This window comes from Gymnoscopelus braueri, assembly GCF_963280865.1.
Source record: "Gymnoscopelus braueri genome assembly, chromosome: 13".
NCBI classification, from domain to species: Eukaryota; Metazoa; Chordata; class Actinopteri; order Myctophiformes; family Myctophidae; genus Gymnoscopelus; species Gymnoscopelus braueri.
Window position 1 is genome coordinate 24,122,810 of NC_137615.1, and position 22,629 is coordinate 24,145,438.

The 22,629-nt window shown below is 44.7% G+C and overlaps 1 protein-coding gene across 3 annotated transcripts; it reads left to right on the plus strand.

Moving 5' to 3' along the window:
- Window positions 1-293: 293 nt before the first annotated feature.
- On the plus strand, window positions 294-21,271 carry setd1a (SET domain containing 1A, histone lysine methyltransferase). 3 transcript variants are annotated; one of them, XM_080446339.1, is made up of 21 exons: window positions 294-309; window positions 1,826-1,970; window positions 2,063-2,161; window positions 2,275-2,545; window positions 4,891-5,018; window positions 5,245-5,501; window positions 5,793-7,491; window positions 8,243-9,202; window positions 9,463-9,630; window positions 10,768-10,852; window positions 10,956-11,098; window positions 12,642-12,672; window positions 12,796-12,988; window positions 13,193-13,236; window positions 13,355-14,667; window positions 15,616-15,961; window positions 16,541-16,722; window positions 17,076-17,186; window positions 17,389-17,508; window positions 17,762-17,899; window positions 19,049-21,271. In XM_080446339.1, the coding sequence occupies exons 2-21, from the start codon at window positions 1,833-1,835 to the stop codon at window positions 19,220-19,222; spliced, it is 6,600 nt and encodes a 2,199-aa protein (XP_080302465.1). In that variant the 5' UTR covers window positions 294-309; window positions 1,826-1,832; the 3' UTR covers window positions 19,223-21,271. The 3 variants fall into 3 exon arrangements, with proteins under 3 accessions (XP_080302465.1, XP_080302464.1, XP_080302466.1); XM_080446338.1 differs by lacking the exon at window positions 294-309 and adding an exon at window positions 412-674; XM_080446340.1 differs by lacking the exons at window positions 294-309; window positions 1,826-1,970; window positions 2,063-2,161; window positions 2,275-2,545; window positions 4,891-5,018 and having other exon boundaries at window positions 5,441-5,521.
- The last annotated feature ends 1,358 nt before the right edge of the window (window positions 21,272-22,629 follow it).

Below are 22,629 nucleotides of genomic sequence, written 5' to 3' on the forward strand. Positions count from 1 at the left end.
GCACCGAAAAGTCTCAAGAGGGCGCGCTATTAGTCTTGTCGTTTATGTGTTGGAGTTTTACATCAGCAGATTCACTCATATTTGTTAAAGATTGCCTTGATGGTTATATTGTATAACATAATGCTATACGTTTTTGTAAGGGAAAATGAAGACGTACATTTTTTTTTTGGACGTCGTATTTTCAACCTCGTATGTCGGCATAGATATTCAGTGTGACATGTTGACAAAGTAGGCTTTGCACAGAAAGTGCAGCTGGCGAATCGAAGGCTGCATTCTCACAGACCGATGGAGAACAGGCGAGGCTCTCAGGTTGGTTTACGCGATGGCCGCCCGCGCAACAATATTGTGATTTTAGATGAAAACAATGGCTTCGTAGTTACGCGGAGGCTCATTGTCGCGGTGAACGTTAACCGGAATGATATTGGCGTCCTTTTATTGGACCAGTTTCGACCAGGGCTCGAGTCGGAGGTTCCCCCCTTTCTGCTCCGGGGCTCAGTGTTTTTCTTGTCCGTCTTCAGGCCTTACAGAGAGGCTGCAGCTACACTTTTAGCGGCGGTTGCTACTGTCGGATGAGCGGGCGATCGGTGCGAAAGACGCGGGGGGTTGCAGTTTTTAGACTACGGGTGTGTCAAATAATCCCGTCCATCGTCCCAGAGAGGCGGATCCCACAGATGGTACTGATCTCATGTTAATCCGCGTTGCAGGGCTGGCTCTCTCCAACTTGCTTGTTAGCTGCACGAGCTAATATTAGCTAACATTAACTTGCCCTCCTACAGCCACACCAAGGAGGCAGCGCTGCACCGACACAGTCTATCTTCTAACCGGTTCAAAGACGCAATACCCCGGGGTCTGTGTTCACGTGTGCGCGGTTTTACCCGCGTCTTTGCGTTTTTATTATGCAATGTGATGTTTTTGTTGTTAGCTTTTCGCTAGTAGGTTTTGCTAGCTTGAGCCCGATGGTACGTGACGTAACGCTGCTCATTGTTTTGACAGCATGCTGCGTCCTGGTAGAGACTAGAGCAGTTTTGGAAGAAGTACTCGCATGTTTTACTATAAGTAAAAGTATCAATACTGCAATGTAGATATACTCTGTTACATGTAGAAGTAGAATAAGAAGAAGAATGTATTTGAGTAAAAGTACAAAAGTATTGTCATCAACATATACCAGTAGTAAAAGTAGTCATTGTGCAGTTTCATATATATAATTAGCGATTATATATGTGTGTGTGTGTGTGTGTGTGTGTGTGTGTGTGTGTGTATATATGTATATATATATGTGTGTGTGCCTAAGGCTGAAGCGGTTGGTGTGTTTTGTAATAATAATCAAAATCTACAAAGTAACTAGCGTTTTCAAATACTTATAGTAGAGTAAAAGTACAATGTTTGCCTCTGAGATGTAGTGGAGTAGAAGTAAAGGTAGTGAATATTGGAAATACTCCAGTAAAGTAAAAAATACCTCAAAATTGTACTTTCCACCACTGGACTAGTACACAATGAAGGGGCAACAACACTCGTTTTCTTTTATGTTTTAAACCGACATTCATAGGCCATTATGGAAGGACTTATTAATTTGTGTGATGTAGCGCAAGACTGTTAATTACGCACAACATACAATATTAAACGTTATAACATGTATATATCACGTGTGTAATGTCCGTATCTTCTTGTATCATCTACAGAGCTACAGACAAGAGTAGTCGTAGCAGCTTAAACTTATCATCATGGAGACTGTGGTATTCTAATCGCTTATCCTCACACTGTGTATAACTACGGTATTAAAACATATTTCTGCCCCATCTCCAATCATGTTTACTTTTGCATTCAGTTGTAGGATGGATCCAGACGGTGGAGCAGAAACACAAAGAGCTCTCAGTTTGCAGTGGAAGAGCTACAAGCTTGTCCAGGACCCAGCTATCCGGAGGGTTACACAGAAAATATACAGATATGATGGAGTGCATTTCAGTGTTCCAGTGAGCGGACCCATCCCACACACATTTAATGTTTTTGTCTCTTTGTATGCATATACAAATATTGAAGGTTTAACTTCAACCAATTTGTCTAGGACTCTGGGTGTGCACCAGTGGGAGATCTTCGGGATCCTCGACCTCGTAGAATCTGGTCCAGGTACACAGAGATGTCCCTGCCGGTGCCCAAGTTTAAGGTGAGCGTAACAAATGAGCCAGTGTTTTCACAAATCTCCAGAAGTGCCTTACAATTGTAAAACCTTTTTCTTTTAAATAAATCAATTGATCGATCATTCATCTGTCTTTTCAGCTTGATGAATGGTATGTGGGACAAATACCGCTCAAAGAGGTGACCTTTGCTAGACTCAATGACAACATCAAACAGCCCTTCTTGGCAGAAATGTGCGCCAAGTTTGGTGAGGTGGAGGAGATGGAGATCCTGTTTCACCCTAAGACAAGGAAGCACTTGGGCCTGGCCAGAGTGCTCTTCACCAGCACTAGAGGAGCCAAGGACACAGTCAAGCACCTGCACAACACCTCGGTCATGGGCAACATTATTCATGCTCAGCTAGACATCAAAGGTACGATCTATGCTGGTACTTCATGGAACTTTGATTCTGAGATTTGACAGCCACCACAGCAATACTCAAGGGCAGGTGTCTTCAACATTTTTCAGCCCAAGGACCCCCTAGATGAGAGATAGATGAAGCAGGGACCCCCACTACATATTGTGTAGCAGATTAAACTTCTTTATAGATAGCTTGTTGGATTCATCATGTTAATTTGTATTTTCAGTCATTTAACCACTTAAACAGTCAATACTTAGTAAACTTGACCTTTCACTCTTGTACTTGGTCTGCTCTTTTTTCCCTCTACACCGAACCTCTTTGCTGAAAATAGACGATCGACAAGCTCACAACGCGCAAGGCGTTGTGAGCTTGTAGATCGGCTATTTTTGGCTAAAGTTCTCCAGAATAGGGATGCTAGGGTTCAAGTGGTTAATGTAAAACAAATGATCCTATCACACAAAGATTTGGCAGCCCCCCTGTTGTAACTCTGAGGCCCCCCTAGGGGTCTCGGACCCCCTGTTGAAGACCCCTGCTCTAGGGACTTCGATCCTGAAACAAGCTTTACCAAGCTCACAATGTGTTGCAGATGCAGCAAGCATAAATTAAGCATGAATTAAGCATTAGTCTAACTGAAACATTATCTGGCTTCGTTGTAGAACTTGCCTATCAACGTATGAATTAGATGAAATTTTGCTCTTTGATGGCTTCAGCTAATGCCATCAAGTCAGCAATGATTGTTGGCAAAGTATTTGCAATAATGGATGCTTAGCCTAATTGAAGTTTATGGTTGACTGTAATAATGGACGTGCACAACTCAGAAGTTTCATGGTCCGATAAGTTGTTGGGTGGTATGAGAGAACAAGGCTGTATTCAGGTTACAGGTTACTTACTGTATGTGCCTACAGGGTCAAAAACCTATTCTTATTTATCTTGGTTTGGTTGTTGACTCTTACTCTTACCTGTACATCTCCTGTGTTTCATTCTTGCTGCTGTTGCCAGGGGACAAAATTAACACTCGCCAATTTCGTGTAGATTTCTTCTTTGGCTGGTAAATTACAGAGACTAAACAGCCACTCTGATGTGTTGAAAAATGAGGAGCCAACTTCCTGATTTGTTTTAAGTTTCATACAAGAAATAACTTGATTCTCCCTAGTGCTTTTTTTTTTATAAAGCGGTGCAGCCACTTATATATACAGTACATGATGTCTCTGTGCATGCACACAGGTGTGTGTGTCTGTCGTAGGGTGAGATAACACGTTGTGCTTATAGGACCAATCTCACCGGGAGAGTGTCCAAACGAGTATATCCAGAAACAGTCAGCAAGTTTACTAAATCTTATAAATTAGGCAGAGTTTTAAGTGGAAATGAAGAGATGAAGGAACCGTCGTAAGCTTAGAGGAAGTCACGTGCCAAATTTTCAAGCTAGCAACGCCTCAATGCAAAGTGGTGGTAGCTTGTAGATCAGTTATTTTTGTAACACACCACTACGTTTTTACAGCTGGGCTGCAGATTTGACACACACTCTGACTACTTTACTTTTGCCAGGGTAGATTATCAAGCCATGACCCAGACCCCCCCAACAGGGGTTTAATTTTGGAACTTGTCAAAATTATGCTAATAATAATGCTTATGCTGTTTATAATAGTCATGGAAAGTTGCATATAGATGCATAGTACTGTATTATATAGTAACGTTAAATTATGTCAATATACTAAAAAACGTTAGTTTTCGGATGGTAAAAAAAAAAAGAAATCCCATGCTGCTATGACACCTGCATTAACCTCCGGGATCAATAATGGTTCATCTGCTCTTACCTTCTTTTTTTTTTTAACCCACAGAAGGTTTCCTGGGATCTCATACAGTTACACATACAGTATTAATCAGACATGCAAAAGTGTCACTTTTCAGCTACAGTCACCTTTTTGAACCCAAATAGGGCAATTGTGTGACACCTGACCCGAAAGAAAACAACATGTTGTCACCTTTTTCACCTCGGGCTGTTTGCATGCCTGATTAATACTTGGACAGTTCGACAGTTTCACATATTACCACATGGGAGCTGCCCAGTACAACCACAGTCTAATATTGTTGGCCAATGAGGAGCCCCACACATTGCCAAACAAATAAATAAACAAATGCTGCTGCCGTGAATGAATTATCCATAATTCTTGAGTTCTGACCCACCCCTAGATTGTAATGATACAGATGACTTGTTGATTAGAAAATTCACTAGTGTTCTTTTCATATTGTTTTATTCATTCAACACATGTATTCATATGACGGTAACTACAGTCGGGTACACGGTGAGCAGTTATTACAACCTCTCCTATTTATTTTTCTTTGTCTATTAATTCCAGGTCAGCAGAGGCAGAAGTATTATGACCTTCTAGTGAATGGCTCCTACACTCCACAGACCGTGCCCCTCGGTGGCAAGGCGGCTGTGACAGAGAGGCCACAACCTCAGCCACCAACACAACCTGACACGGTAGAGTTTAGAGCATTCACGCAGTCACAGTAGTGACACAGTAGCAGTCACCCTTTAATAATTTCAACTGTTTAAAACTTTATTTAGTTTTCGTCAGTGAAAAAAGGTAGTCGACGAACATTTTTCGTCATAGTTTTAGTCGACGAAATCAACACTGCAAGGAAGTAACATTTTTTTAAGAATATTGCAACATTGGTGACTCAGTTTTCCCTTTTATTTTGTGCAGTCATCAGATATCAGGCGGAGGCTCTCCAGTGACCTTGTGACCGTGGCTGCAGCAGGGGTGCAGGCCCTCACACCTGGGAGCATCACTCCTTGCTCCACTGACACGGGCTTCAGTGAGCAGCGTCTGGACACGCCGCCGCCCTCTATGACGGGGCCCTACACTCCAGGCTCCTCTGCGTCCTCCCAGGGTGGTGGGACACCCTACACACCCCGATCCGGGACTCCTTTCTCACAAGACCCGGCTTACACTGGTGGCAGGTTAGTCACTCAATGTACAGGTAAATGTTACGCAGTAGATGTTGTGTTCGTTATTATTATTTTTAGGGCTGAGCTGGTTATTTCATAATCAGCCATGCAAACTTGTCGCTTTTTGCGATAATCGCCTTGTTTAGGTCATCTGCGTGAGGCAATCGGAAAATGTATTTATTCAATTCATTTATTGAACTGGGATAATTTTTCTGAAGATTTAACAACACCAGGACATATATGGACAGGGACGTTAATAATTTCAACCCTGTACATTGATTTTCTGTTCCTATTTCTTTCTAGACACCCTGGCTACATTGCTGGTGCTTTAGGCAGTGGCTACCCTCCCCAGGACATGCTGCCCTCGTCATCGTCCTCTTCCACAGTGTCATCATCCGTTGGGGGATACAAAATCGCCCGCCACTCTGAGGATCCACAGGAATCGTCGGTGTACCACAGAGGTCGCCCCATGTACCCTCCCACTGCCTCCTACCGTCCAAATGAGCCCCCATGTTACCCTGCTTACCCCAATGCCGGAGGGCCCGGTCCACATATGGCGCACCACTCCTCAATGCCTCCTCCGCCCCCTGCCTCCCAGTACGAGCAGTCCCCGCTGTCAGACCGAGACAGGGACAGAGAGAGGGAACGGGACAGAGAATCAGGGGGGCGGTACGGGGGCGGGGCCGGGGCCGCGGCCGGGATCAGCTCCAGGAGGTCGTCTTACCACCACCAGCAAGAAACAAACTCTGCTGCGCCCTCCAAGTACCAGTCCCATCACTCCCACCACCACTCGGAACGCAGGGACGAGAGGAGCTACCGACGCGACAGTCACGGCTCGCGCTCCGGGGACCACGGCCACCCAAGGCACCGTAACCACCACCACTCCCACAACCACCACAGCAGCAGCCGGAGACGCAGCAGCCATGACAGGGACAGGGACCGGGATAGAGACAGTGACTACTCCAACAGTTCAGACCCCAGGTACAATTCTAACTCGCACCGCTCCTCCTCGAACAGCATGTCTCCTCCCCTGTCGTCTAAAGAGCCTGCAGCTCCGCCGCCTCCCCACGAAGCACCTGCGTCCAATCGCCTCGGAGGCGCCGGCCCCGGGGAGCGGGGCTCTCATTCTGGGGCCGGTGGGGACAAGGACTATCACACGGCTCACCACAGCGCCCTGCCTCCGCCTCCTCCCCCGCCTCCGCCCCCGCTCCCGCCAGCCTCTGTCATAGCAGCGGCTGTGGCCGAGACGCTTGGAGCCATGGACTTTGGCCAGGACAGCCCGGCGCGGGAGGAGCAGTGGACCAAGCCCAAACGCCGTCCCAGCACACCGCCTGCTCCCCCGAAGACCCCCCCACCCTCCTCCTCACCGCCCCATTCCTCCATTGCTTCCTCCTCTACCTCTCCTTCCTCTACGTCCTTACCCCACCACCTCCCCTCCTCCACCGTCCCTGCCCCTGCGTCTCCTCCGCCACCACAACGGGACTCCTCCTCCCCGGAGCCAGACTCCACCAATGAGAGCCTGCCGTTTGTCTACCACAGCAGCAGCCTGGACTCTCGCATTGAGATGCTCTTGAAGGAGCAGAAGGCCAAGTTCTCCTTCCTCCCTTCGGACGAGGAGGAAGAGGAGGACCGGAAGGAGGAGAGGCAGAGGGGCAAGGCAGCAGGCGGCGATGGAGGAGAGCGAGTGGGAGGCCCTGTAGACGGGGCGGGAGAGCGCACGAGCGGGAGCCAGAGGGGCGAGGATGGGGATAAAGACCAGCAGAGGCGGAAAGGAGAACGGGACAGAGATGGACGCAGAGGGAGGAAACAAGGAAAGGATGGAGATGGGAGGAAGAGTCCCACTGTAATTGCTCCAGCCACACCATCCTCCTCTACTTATTCTCACCATGTCCCTGCCTCAGAGATTCCCCAAGCTTCAAAGGAGGAAGCTCCCCTGGCTGGTTCTAGTGACCTACGGAGCAGAACGGGGGCACACACACCACCTTACAATGGACAGAGTCAGGTAGGAACCAAAACTCAAGTCATGAATGGTGTATGTGAGGTGTACGTGATGAGAATGTGTCAGGCAACCAACCCAGAATGTGTCAGGCAACCAACCCAGAATGTGTCAGGCAACCATACCAGTTCAATCGGCCACAGTGGCTGATTGAACTTCATTATTCTATATTTAACTTTATTACTCCCAAGAAGATATGTTGTACTGATACGTGTTCGGCCAGGTGTACACATAAAACAATTGAGACATTTATGGTTATATGTTATGTAATGTTATGTTATGACAGTAAGCCAAAACCTTGACCTTTTAATATTTATAATGGTCAGCAAGTAGTTACTGCTGTTTGCCTGAGTAGGGCAGTATTGGATCAGGTTGGAATCAGAAAATAGGGCTGTGGAGCCTAGCAGGTTAGTGATGAAGAGTAGATCTTTGTCTAGTGAGCTAGAAGGATAGTAGTGGTGTGCATATCTAAAACCTCAGTAGGCTAGGTCCTGGAAAGGAATTCAATAAATGAAAGGATGAGAAAACACATCCACACTTTGAAATTAAGCTCCATTTTCATTTGCAACATTTCAACCAAGAATCTGTCTAATACAAGCATTTGCCCGAGAAAGACCATTTCGGGTCAAAACATTACCAATAAAGGGAGTTTTCATTTCAGTGTGCGGCAGCAGAATAATGTTTTCTCATCCGTTGATATTGTCTAGCTTCAGCTGTTTTCCTTCTCCACAAGTGCTAAAATTATGTTTCCTTGCAGTCGTCCCCTCGTTCCTCCGGGGAAGACATGGAGATCTCCGAGGAGGAGGAGGAGAACACCATAACAACGGTGACCACCCATCAGCCCTCAGCCTCCTCTACCTCTTCCCCTTCCATGTCCCAGGCGGCCATATCTTTGCAAACGACAGACCCCTCATCTTCACCCGCGCCCATCTCTGACTCCACGCAGCACTTTGGTACCTCCATGCACCCGCCCATACCCTCCTACCCCCCTCACCTACCCCCGCCGCCTGGTTACTCTCTCCAGCCCCCACTGCCACACATGGAGCTACACCCCGAGTATCCGCCTCCCATGCCCCACCACATGTACGACTACGCCACCTCCCTGGAGCTCATGAACCAGTACAGCGGCGGCGCCCCCATGTCCTTCCAGATGCAGACGCAGATGCTGAGCCGCCTTCACCAGCTCCGCATGGCGGCGCCCAACGGCGACGCGGGCGAGGCCGTCCCGGCGGACTACGGCGACTCCTACCACCTCCACGCGATGCCTCCGCCCCACACGCACCACCCTTACATGGACCAAGAGGGGGGAGGGGCCGCCGGCCACTATGACCAGGACCATCGTTACATGCCCCCGCACATGTCCTACGCCTACTCCGACCCTCACGGCGCTCAGATCCCGCCACCTCCCCACCACGGCATCCCACCCCCCCACACTGGTTGGCCCCCGCATGTCTTACCCCCACATTATCCTTCTTACATGCCCCCGCCTGGCTACGGCACCATGCCACCTGGTGAAGGAGATCAGTACAGGGCTCCAGGTGAGCAGTTGCCCATGCTGCCTGAGAACCCCCACGAGGCCACGGTGCAGATGGCTCTGTCCACTCTGATCCAGGAGATGAAGAACATCATGCAGAGGGACCTGAACCGCAAGATGGTGGAGAATATTGCCTTTGCCACTTTTGACGAATGGTGGGAGAGGAAGGAGACCAAAGCCAAGGTTAGTGAGGAAGGAAAGTGTTATAATGGAAATAATAATGTTTTCCTCGATATAATATCTTTTCCGCACACAGACAACTTCAACTTTTTTCTATTTATTTTTAAGTTTCCTTGCCCAATGTAATATATAAGACAATACATGGATAATATCTCAGTGTGCCATTACCACACTTGTAGTTTGCGAGTTAGAACAAACTAACATACAACATAGCTGTCATAAGACTGGAAGTATTTGATTGATTTGTGACCTTTTGCTCCTAGCCTTTCCAGACAATGGTGAGGGGTGTATCTGCCTTGCGGGACGATGAGAAGAAAGAGGAGAAGGCCAGCCGTCCCCGCGAGCCTCTCGTGTCTCTGGTAGACTGGGCAAAGAGTGGGGGCATGGAGGGCTTCTCTCTGCGAGGAGCACTACGGCTGCCATCTTTCAAGGTAGAGTCTAACAATGGTGCAGCCACCCTGTTCAATGGTTGGCTGTCAATACTAAGTTAATAAAACCACTTGTCTAGGCTCCCTCACCCTCTTTTCTTTTTCTTGGCCTGGCAGTGAAAAATCAGCTGGTTGCAGACATTACATGATTGTAAGGCAGGAGACAGAATTCAATTGCTGGTAGTCAGCCTTTTGAATTCATACCATGTCCATATATGCAAAAACAGGTTTTGCATATATGCCGATATTTCAACAAAAAGTTTGAGTTTAGTTAAAAGGACATTTTGAACCTTAATTACAAACCCTGATTGATATCACTCCCCAGCCAGTTAGTTTACAACTTCTATCATAATTAGTATATTAGGCGGAATGATGCCACACCTCCCTGCTAAATGTTAAGTCAACAACGGGTTACTTGACAACTAGTGTGGATTAACCTGGTTAATGCACTCTAGTAGTCACCGAAAGCCCTTTTGTCGTTGTACTTGACTTAATTGTGTCATTCTGACTAAATTGAACGCAGCACGGATTTCCGCTGTTGGGTTACTAGGTGATCGGTATAATGACCGTCTCCAAAAGATGAAATCACAGGAGAGGCTGATTGAAGATCTACAGAAATAAGAGGGAAAGGATGAATGAATTCAGAAGCAGAACAGGAGTGATGGAGATGCAGATATTAATTGTGAGAAGACTAAGCTAAAATCAGTGAGCATGTAGAGACAAGGCCAAGGAAAGGTAAATGCCACCCCTTTTCTAGAGCACCATTTTGAAAAGCAAACAAAAGAAATAGAGCGACTATTATGGATTGCCAATAACATTTAACAAATACTAAATTTCAAATTTACAGTGGTTTTAAAAAGTATTAAATTAAACTGCTGATACCAAAATGGATACCATGTGTTCAGAATAATTTGAATTGCCATTTAGTGAAACATACATTGTTAATGTTCCCTCCAGAAGCACCCAGGCAGTTAAGTGCCAATAAATACCATACCATATGTGAATCCCATTATTTGAAGTTTAAAGTTCCAGTGCAGAAAGTGTATTAAAGGACAGCAAGGGGTGATACTACTATGGCTACATCACCAATTACTGGAGCATTAAAATAAAATGATTTTTTTTTTGTTTCTGGTGCTCCAGGTGAAGAGGAAAGAGCCTCAAGAGTTTGCAGAGGGAGACATGAAACGGCCGCGACCCTCTACCCCACCAGACGAGGATGATGAAGGTTTGAGCTATGTTTATATCACGAAGGACAGTGTTGTAGGCCTCTTGTGGGTTTCTTAAGACTTAATTCTTTATTATTTGTTTATTTTTCTTATTATTTCCAGGGGCAGAAGACAGACGGTCAGAGGGAGACAGACAGGGCAAAGAGAGGGACAGCAAGAGGAGGAAAAAGAAGCCGAGAACTCGTAAACCCTGGGAGCTGGACAGCGAAGGAGAGGAAACTTCAGATGGCTCCTCCACTGAAAAGGTATGTGTTGGCATGTGAGCTGGCATCAGAGAGAGATAAAAGTAGAAACAAACCGAGCACACTCAGTCTGTATAAGTGCAATTTGGCGGGTGCACGGCTCACGAAGATTCACAATAAGAAAATAATAGCCAGCACTCCTTAGTCCTTCTGGTACTTTTAATTCATAGAGGCACAGGCGGCATACACGGACGCGCTTCGGCGTCAAGCCTTCCTCAGCGTGTATGGCAATGTAGAGGCCATTTGTGACAATTTTCAGATAGGGGGGACCTGGGTGCAACACAGAAATCGGTCTGTCTAAAAATGGCTCATTATAATAGGCCTCATCAAAAATACATGCATAGCTGAGGAAGGCTTGACATGTGAATTAAATTGCTTGTGTTTTTATCATTGTGGGGGCCCCTGCTTAGTGATAACGATGCATGTTTAAAATGTTCTGATTGACTGCAAATCTTAAAAGGATCCCTGGCTAATGAGCCAAATATGCCTCAATACATGTTCTAATTGACTTCTGTAACAAAATGTTTACATTTAAAACACTTTTAATATTGTATTTATTTTATAGATAGTTCATTTTACTCAAGGGGGAAACCGCAAGTTGATGATGTCATTTGTCCATCTGTGGTCCAGCCCTAAGGAATGTTATTAGCATGTCTTAATAAAATACTTCCTATTCCTATTAATACGAGCATCAAAACAATATTTTGAATACATTTTTATTAGCACATGCATTCCATAGGGCTGGACCACACAGTTATAGAGGGCAATTATAATGTATTAAGGCATATTTGGCTTATTAGCCTGGGATCCTTTTAATAGTGTGATAAACCATTTAAGGCCCCTGGTCCGTCCATCCACCCTTCATGTGCCCTTCCACGTCCCCTATGAACTATGCAAACACAAGGGCAGCCATGCTTTGCAAGCACATTGCAAAACCGACATGACGTCATGCACAGAAATTAAGTTTATGATGTCACATGATAAAGTGTAGCCAGCCGCCTTCTACCCAGAGCGAACATACCCCTCTAGCGGATCTGTCTTCCTTGCTCATGCATAATTTCCCCCTTTTTCACCCTAACCAGTTTGCATGCCTGTACCATGGGCTGCACTCAATACAAGTCACCTTCTATCAGACAGTTAAGAAGAGGTCTACTGTCCTAGTTAAGTCTTGCTGTCTTGTTATCCTCTGAACATCTCGGAGGCTAGAATACCTAAAAGAAAGAGGAAAAAAAAAACATTCCACTCTTATTTTTTTGTTACAAACTAAAGTATTTTGCATAGAGCAGATTATGTAAAATGTAAAATTGTTCACATCATTCACATGAGCATGCACCAAGACTAAAGACTTCCGATAATATTAAACATGTTCTGAATTCATCAGAACGTTGAGATGAGAAAAGACTGACATAACAGAGCTTAAGTTGCGTGTAGTGAGCTGAAAAGATTTGATACCCATTTAAAATGCCTGTGTTTTCTCTTGTTGTTGGCTAGATGGCAGCATTTACCATTTTTGTGCTCTGTATTCATCCAATATTTGTTTTTGTAGGAGGATGGAGAAAGCTTGAAGGATTCTGATGGTAAATCACTTTTATTGTTCTTAAATGTCAGCTGAGTTACTCCACTTCTCTTGACCTGTGGTCTGCAGCTTTAGTGTTATGATCATGTAAAAATGTATTCTTATTGATTGATTTTATTTTCAGATGACGCCCTTAGTGCTGACAGCGACGATGAGAGCCTCACGTCATCCTCTGATGGCTCTTTGTCTTCGACGTCCTCATCTTCCTCCTCCTCTGAGGACGAGGATGACGAGGAAGGGGAGCGGGTCGAGAGTGAAGGGCTTGACACCATGGATGAGTCGACCATGGACAGCGCACTCGAGAAAGAGGACGAGAGGTATGGATACAGGTCCTTCGTTAAAGTGAAAGCACCTCACCAGCTGATCACAGTCCGTCCACACAGATACCCTCTCTGTCATTTCCCCATCAATCTTTCCGTGTCAATTATTTGTTGTAGTCGTAGTTATTTCCTCATTGGTTGCTTCTCTTTACTTGTGTTCATAATCAAATACTTGAAATACGTTTTTTACTGTTCTCTCAGGGAAAGAGCTGCAGCTGCTGTTACAAAAGCAGTGGTCAAATCAGGTGGGTCAGAGATTCTATTAAGGACCCCAACAATGATGAAATCATTCAGAATTTTTGCTACACAGGAAAGCAGTTAGTTCAATCAATTCTCTGAAGCTTTTCTATCTGTCTGTTTCAGGGGAAACGGAGGACAGCAAAGCAAATACAGCACCAGTACCCACCAAACGCCCTCCTTCTCCCTCTTATCCGCGCCCTTCCTCTCCCATTGTTCTTGTGCCCCCTCTCAAGAAACGCAGGAAGACTGTCTCTTTCTCAACAGAAGAGAGCGACGTCAAAATGCCCGTGCCCGCTCTGCCGCTGTCTCCAGTTCTCTCTGTGCCAGCCGCCGAGTCTCCCCTCCTGTCACCCACCAAGCCTCCAGATTCCCCCGTCCCTATTACCCTTACACCCCCCTCAGCTCAGCCCAGCCAAGGCATTCAGCTGCTCCCCTTTGCTTCCAAGCCAGGCGAGGGAAATGCCCTCATTGTGCCCTCGCCTGGACGTGCCCAGTACTCCGACGAGTCCAAAAAGAGTCCCATCCCTCCCATGTCTCTGCAGACCACCCAACTCAAATCCCCTGGCAAACGGGGCATCGGCAAAGACTCACCCAAATCTCCTGCTCCAGCCCCTGCCCCTCCCATTATGGTGTGCCGCACTGTGCAGAATCTTCCCTTGGACCATGCCTCCATGTGCAGGATGGCCTTCGAGGAAGCCCCCCCTCCTCCCCCAACACCTGCTGCCAAGCGGCCCAGAGGCAGACCTCGTACCACCAGCCTGTCCACTCCCAAAGAGGAAGAGGAGGACGAGGACGAGCAGAGGCTGAGACTCAGGGAGCAGCTCGGGGCCTCCAGCCTCCTGCAGCTGGCCTCGCCCCCCAACGCAGACTTGTCCGTGCTGGCTGACGTGGCCCTGAAGATGGACCCCGACGCCGGAGACTCTGAGGAGACGGAGACGTCGGACGAGGCAGAGGAACAGAAGATGGACGAGGACCTTTTCCTGTCTCCGGTGCCGCTGGCCCTGGTCATGAACCCAGAGGGCGTAACGGTGTTCATGGAACACAACTACTCCAAACCCCCTGTCCTGCTTGCCCCAGTCCCAAAGAGGACTTCCTCCAAGCAGGACTCTTCTGTCCTGCTCCCTGCAGACCTAAACTCTATGTCTGGGGTGCTTGAAGCGCCTGAAGAGGTCATTGGGGAGCCGCAGCCCTCCAGGAGAGACACTGGGGACTACTTATCTGGGATGGATGTACTGTGCGAGACTGGTGACACAGCCAAGGCCACAGTTCTGTCTCCACCCTCCTCCAAGAGAAAGGGCATAGTTGACAAGGGGTCCAGCCGCGAAAAGGACAAGAGTAAAAAGAGGAGAAGGAAAGACAAGGAAAACCTAGACATACAGCACACCAAGAAGCAGAAGGAACGGCCTGGCAAGAAACAGAGGAAGCGAAAGCTAGATGTGAGTAGGATGTTTGTAGGGTTGATGTTTTTTTTTATCACACGGTAGGTCTATATGTCCTATGTTGCAGCAATATCGTAAGACAAAAATAAGCTTTATTGATCCCCAAAGACAAATTCAGGTGTCATAGCATTTGTCATAGAATGAAACACAGGAGATGTACAGGTAAGAGTCAAGAACCAAACGACTAAGATAAATAAATAAAAGATAAATAAAAAATACAATAGTGAGGTGCTGGTCCTAGATATGTGCACTGGATCTCTAAATGAGTGAATGAGTCGATGAACATTATGTACAGTCTATCGATAAATATAAATCAATTTATGAATGAATATACAGTACAGTATGTTCTGTCTATGAACAAGGTGTATACGGGTGGATATATGCACGGTCCACTAACAGTCTTATCATCACTGAGTATATAAATTAATATACAGTATGTACTGTCGACAAGAAGTAATATATACATGGTCTGCTAACATTCTTCCAACGGTGAGTATCTGAATTAATATGTACAGTGTTGTTGATAAACGGTCTACAAGTGTATACAATGTTGTGGTCTACCTACGTCACTGAGAGATGGGAGTTTATTTTTGTACGTGTAAAACCTGTTTGCAATAGACTGATGATGACTCATTTACAGTTAGTACGCCTGTTTACTGTAACACTCACTGACACATGCAGTGAAAAGATTTTTGGCATAAGTTATCCAACACTCACATGATCATATTTATATGACATTGCGCCTTTCAAAGACATATAAAATTGGTTGCCTCAGAACCCACTAGAACCTCAAACTGGTTTAGGTTCAAAACTTCAAACTGGTCTCCCACATCAAAGAAAATATGTAGGGTTCAGATTCAGGCCTCAGGTATGACCCCTCTTTAAGGTATCATCAAGAGTCTTGTTACGCTGTTCAGTTGTTGTAATACAAGCTTCTCTGTTCAGGACTCTGAGGTGGAGGTTGAGGTGGAGCTAGAATCCGGAGAGCTGTCAAGCTCTGACACGGAGGACGAGTTGGTCGAGGATGTGAGGAAGAGCGAGCGACTCTTCCTTCAGGAGGCGGGTGTGACGTCAAACCAACGCTGCCCCAAACCTGTCCCTGCGCCTGAACTTCCTCCCGTGAAGTTCGAGTTGCGCAGCGAGTTTGAGCAGATGACCATATTGTACGACATCTGGAACTCTGGCCTAGACAACGAGGACCTCATGCTGCTCAAAAGTACCTATGAGAAGCTCTTGCAGGATGACCACAGTACGAACTGGCTCAATGACACCCACTGGGTCTCTCACACAAATATCCTTTATGAACGTTTTACAAGAAACCGCTGCGTAATAAGTGATAAGGTGCGACCAGCTCAAGGGTTTGTTCTTAATTTTGGACAGATAGACTGACCGATGGAGTGGTTTGTACCGGCTGTGAGATTGCAGCTAAAAACTGCTTCATAAATCTCGGGAAGAGGGAGGGCATGTCTCCTGAATAGGGATATCATCATCTGTCTACCTTTTTTATTGTAGCATTTTCAGTTATCCAGGTGACACACGTGGATTAAAGTTCTCTGTCGCCATGACTGATTTCTGTCCATACAAAAAAACCTATTCAGACCTGAGGCCGATTCTAAATCATGTTTTCTGAAAAACGGGACTGAACACATTTGGGGGGCAGGTAGTGGCATAATGAGGGAATGAATTCATCCTAGGTTGATCTCGAATAACATAAAACCAAATTTTACTCGAGCCCAGGTTCTTTTTCCATTTCCTGAAAAGTAGCATTTTTGTACAATGTACATACAAGGTTTCTGCCCGACTGTGAAAATGTTGTTATTCTACATCATTCTGTGACTTCAGCTGTTTCCCTTAACCTTTTGGCCTGCACTCACCAACTTACCAAACCCCAGGCGTAAGAAAAAGAACACAGATGCGCTGCTTCGGCAACATGTGACTGGCTGTGCTAGGAGCGAAGGTTACTACGCCATCAGCCGCAAGGAGAAAGATGTCTACCTGGATCTGGACCTACCTGAGCAGGTCATACTGGAGATGGAGAACGTCGACATCTTGGTACGCCAGAACTCATATTAGTTTCGATTTGCCTCTTTCTAACTGATAAGCTTGTGCGTTTTCTGTCTGAAGAATTCTCTGTGATTTTTTTTGGACAATTATTGGTCCAATAATAGCCTGATGATTTCATATTTTTTGTCATACAGTGAAGTAATGGTTTCCCCTTTCTGTTCCTGTATATGTTCCTCTTTTAGACTTAATATCACATCGAACAGCGTCGAAGCAACCTTTTACATCCATCGCATGACACATTTTTGCCTGAGGGCTACTTTGGTCCCCTCTGTTTATAGATAAAAACCATGTGATAATAACGATTCATTGGGTTAATGACCCCTGTTTCTACCTCTTCTCAGGGCACTAACCGGGTATTGTCAGAGAGACGCTCTGAGCAGCGCCGCCTCCTCACCGCTATCGGCACCCTGGCAGTCATGGACTCTGACTTGCTCAAACTCAACCAGCTCAAGGTATGGCAGACAACAGCCATTACTGAGCAGATACCGGATACTAATGTCAACACCTCTCTTGCATGACAATGTATTTACTTGCAGCTCAAAGAAGTAGTGATGCTTTGATAATTCTACTTTGTATTTATTTTTCATTTCAAATGGGCTTGATCATGTGATCAAAATGTTATTGAATGTTATTGGTCTTTTCTTGTTTGCTCAGTTCCGTAAGAAGAGGCTTCGTTTTGGGCGCAGTAGGATCCATGAGTGGGGTCTGTTTGCTATGGAGCCCATCGCGGCTGATGAGATGGTCATTGAGTATGTGGGCCAGAACATCAGACAGGTACTGCTTCCACCTAACTACTCATTTAAAGACTGTATGGATTTGGAATGATGTGTGTCTGTTTATATGACACAAATATCCAGCACAAAAAGTGTTTCAGTCAGTGTTTCAGAAGTGGACATTTTCCTGAACAAAAGACCTGTGTAGTATTGCTGATGATACTGTATAGTGGCAGTGGCCATATTTATCCTCAGATGTGTTATTTTAGTGACGGTGCTAATGGACTGTATGCTTGTTTCTCCATCTTCTCTAGATGGTGGCTGACAATCGAGAGAAGCGTTATGCCCAGCAGGGAATAGGGAGCAGTTACTTATTCCGCGTCGACCATGACACCATCATTGACGCTACAAAGTGTGGCAACCTGGCACGTTTCATCAACCACTGCTGCACTGTGAGTCTGCCACACCGTCACACTGGAAGCTTACTCAACCAACATTGTCTCCAGGGATGCAAACAACTCTTTTTGTCAAATGTTACTCTATTGATTTCAACTTAGCTGCCTTATGTGAATCATCTAGATCAGTGGTTCTCAACCTTTTTAGGCCGTGACCCACCCAAAATAATCATATTTGAACTGGGGACCCCCCACCCTGATAAGCATTGAGAATTGTAGGAGGCATTCAATTTAGTTTGACTCGGTTCCACAGATAAGTATTGTTAAAATAGCAGATCTACAAGCTCACAACGCTTGTAGATCTGCTATTTTCAAAATCTTTGCCTCTTTCTTATAATATTTGGCTAATAGTTTGTTGATTACTTTTGATGCAGTAATGGTCTTTTTTAGATCAGCAGTTTTTCTGGATCAGGGCCCACTTGAAAATTGAAAGAGTTTGAAAACTTAAGACTTATTGGCTGCCATTTTATGTGGTCAGATGGGTGGGCTGCGTGCATGTGTAGAGCATTTTCTCCCCAATTTAGTCGTGATGCCTCTCTCTGTAGATATACACAGAGAGAGAGATACATGGTTTTGACATATTAGCTGTCCTTCTAGGTCATTTTATAACTGAGTGCTTAGTTTTTCGTTAGCTAGCTATGAAGTTGCAGTCATGCCATTCATATCGTTGCTGGAAGTGGGCCATTATGTTCAACCTCAATCTGGCTTTTCCAACCCTTCAGCCTTTTCAGTTACACAATAATTGACAATAGGCCTACGTATAATACCAGCCCATAAACAATGTGGCATTTCACAACTTGGCAATCATCAAAATGACTTCGCAATTATTCAGATCCAAGGATAATACGCACACGATGTGTAGTCGGCTAGAAAAGACTGTAAGAAGTAACCTTACTGTAAATACTGTACATATATATTATGTTACCTAATGCCATAACCTTTTTCGTTCATTAGTTTTTTTATATCTTTGGATAGCTCTTTTACTTTAATCCTTGTTAGCAATTGTTTGCATCCCTGATCTGCAGTTATTTGCTGAAGAATACGATGAGGACATAAATCCCAGCCCTCTGTTGTTAACATGCTTTTTTGGTGATTCACTTCTCGAGCCATCATTAATCACTACTGTCATACTCTCCCCTTTCCTAGCCAAACTGCTACGCTAAGGTCATCACCATAGAGTCCCAAAAGAAGATTGTGATCTACTCGAAGCAGGCCATTGCGGTCAACGAAGAGATAACCTACGACTACAAATTTCCCCTGGAGGACAACAAAATCCCCTGCCTGTGTGGAACCGAGAACTGCCGTGGGACGCTCAACTAAGCACTGCTCTACCCCCTCTGTTCTTCACATATCGATGGGATGCAGAGTTTCCAACCAGGCCCCTCCCACCTCAGAGTGTAACTCGAAAAGACGGCGGTCATTATCCCCCCATCCCGTTTTCTTCCTCCAGGTGGCCCCACAGCTGTCCTTATTGTATCCAGGAAACCTAGACGCACACACTTGCACTTTTCACGCACACTTTACATGTTCTTGGCAACTTCATGGGCCATTACTTGAGGGAGCTCTGGACCCTGGAGGGCCGGTCATTAGAGGGTTCTCTCAATCACCATTGAGCTGTTCTGTAGCAGTATTGTTGGATTGAATAGAATAGGATGTGCTGACCAGCAGTTCCAGGCAGTCAGGCATGAGAAGTCTGGGTTTGTTATTTTTGTTCATTGTCCTTTTGTTTTTTGTTCAAACAAGTCAACAACAAAGGAATCAATGGAACCAGTCAACACTGGTTCCGTTTGTTCGCCGCCACCTCGCATACCACTTTGCTGATGGCAACCCTCTGCTCACACAGATCCACACGCACAGGAACCGCAAATAAAGTTCAGGGTTTTTAATGGTGCCCGGTTCTGGGCACAGTTTTAGCGAAACAAACTTGATCGATTTAATTGGTCTTCATTTATGCAAGATGTCCAAGTATGAAGATTGGTTTTGGAGCTTTTATTTAATTTTTTTCATTTAATGGTATTATATATTAATATTGTTGTTAGTGTTGTTTAGTTACATTAGCTGTAAGTATCTTACAGTAAAATAAGTCCCTTAAAACTATAGTGTGTCCCTCTCTGCCGCCTCCACTGTGCGGGACTCAATACTTTTGCCACAACCCTAATGTTTGGATGAAACTGAAGACCTATTCATATTTGTTTTCAACCCTGTCAAGTTTTAGTCTGCAAGATTAGCACAATTAATCATCTGCCGTGTGTGTGTTTGTTTTTTTTCTTTTTACTTTTCCTCCAGTTTGATGCTCTTAAACCACATGGACCCTAGTGACCCTATCATCGCAGGTATATGTGAGGGAAAACTGTAGGACCAAGTTGTTTGAAATACTCCTGTCCCCCTCGTCTGTGTGCATGATTTACTGTTCCTTTCTGTATCTTTCTTTTAAACCAGCAAATTTTGGATAATTGCTTTGACAGTCAGGGAAAACATTTATCCATTTTAGGCGAAGATTTCAACCAAACTCCCTGCAGACCCCAGACTGCGGTCAGTGTTGTTTAACCTAGTCACTCAGTGTGATCTAAATGTTTTTAAAGCCACACGCATTGGATTATGCAATTTCAGGACAATTTATAGGTCTGGTTTGTTGCTGATCTTCTTAAACAAAACAAAAAAGTCTTCAGAAATGCTGTATTTCAAGTTTACCCATTTTCATGGGCAGTAATGAAAGCATCCCTCCCATCAGAATCGGTTTACTTCAGAGCAAATGTATTGCTTACAGTTTGGAATGTGAGCTCTGTGTGTGTGCCTGCTTTGCGTTCTAATCATTTTTCTGGTGAGCCTCAGACAGAAGTTGTGTCCCGACCTTGTTTTGTTGAGATACAGGCAGGGGGTGTGTCCTGACTTTGTGTTGTCATAGTTAATTTCTCAGCCCTCATGCATACCACCGTCCCCAAGTTTTATAATATCTTTTTTTTGTTTTGCTCCGAAATTTTAACTAACAGAACACTTATGATTTTGTACCCCCTTCCACCCACTTGAACAAGAAGCTGTGTAAGATATTTCTTGTTGTAATGAAAGCCTCTCTGTACAAACCCAGCCCTCTTTACTACAGGATAAAAGGAAGAAAAAAGTTCAAAGAAATAAATGTACATATTGTAGAGGTGTTTGTTTCTCGTAGAAACACACTGATTCTGAGCTGTAAATATGTTGTTCCTTTTCCTCTTTGCCCATGAGGAGGAAATATGTACATACCTTCCAGTCAGTTATTTTTTATTGTTTTCTTTTAATTTGATTATTATTTTAATATTATTTGCAATATTTCTCTTGTATTAATGCGTTGGACCCTTTATTAATGGTGCATTAAACTATTTTTTAAATAAACTGCAAGATTCCTTTGCTGATTTCATGCAATGATGGAGCAACATATGTACTAAATTACATGTAATGCTATGTAGAGTTTAGAGGAAACTGCTGTTCCTCTCCACTGTCAGGGTCATAATTAAGTCACGGAAATTGCACCTGCAGCTAAAGTGGTTTCCTGTGCAGACTAGGAAATGGAGAGAAGATGAAATATGAAGAAAGATAACCGGATTTAAGTAATCGAGGAATGAAAGCAATAGGTCAGGTACTGCACATGTGCGGTGACTGTGAGTGGGCTAGTCTAGCTCTTACTATAGCAGCCTATTAAAGATGTAGGTTGCATTGATTATAAATTGTCACTGTCAACCTTAATTTAGCTACTTGTGTTAAATTAGACTCTTAAACGAGTTGGCAACACCAAAATGTAATAAATAATTGACTAGAATTCAACATTCATTCATTCCAGACCATGATTGACTTGTCATCAAGGTTAATTGACCCTTGTACACAAATGCTTCCCAACATGGTCTGTTAAGCTTCACAGGAGTGAGTGTAAATAGGCTATTTCATGTTTGGTTATTATTAGTCCTAATACTTTAATGTTGAATTAGATTTAAATTCTTATGCTCAGCATAAGAATGGTAGGTCTGTCAGATGAGCGTCATGTGAACCATGGCTATGTCTCTGTGTGATGGTATGGTATCACTGTGGGAGGCTAGGAGCATTATTATAGATTAGTAAACCATCTCAACCTGTGGTGACTGAAGCGAGGTCAAGGCTATAGCGGCCAGTTTATTTATCTTCTTGTGCAATTGTGTGACTGACCTTGGAGGACTTTGGTTAACAAACCACATAGGATATATCTTTCGTCCCTAACCCTAACTTTAGAAAAATTGGTAAATGTTTGGAATTTTGTTTTGTACAACTTTACTGACACACCTAACACCAGGGGGCTTGCTGCGTGCAGTGGTTGAAAAAGTACTCAATTACTCAGACATGCAAAAGTGTCACTTTTCAGCTACAGTCACCTTTTTGAACCCAAATAGGGCAATTGTGACACCTGACCCGAAAGAAAACGACATGTTGTCACCTTTTTCACCTTTGGGCTGTTTGCATGCCTGCAATTGTTTTACTTAAGTAAAAGTGTCAATACTGCAATGTAATGGGCTACTCCGTTACAAGTAGAAGTCCAGAATTCTACATTTATTTGAGTAAAAGTACGAATCCAAAGGTATTGGCATCAAAATGTACTTACAAAGTACCAAAAGTAGAAAGTACTCAATATGCAGAATGTCCCATCTCACAAGTTTCCAAATGTATACAATGTTTAAAAATATTTTGAAATTAGCAGATCTACAAGCTCACAATGCATGGCATGG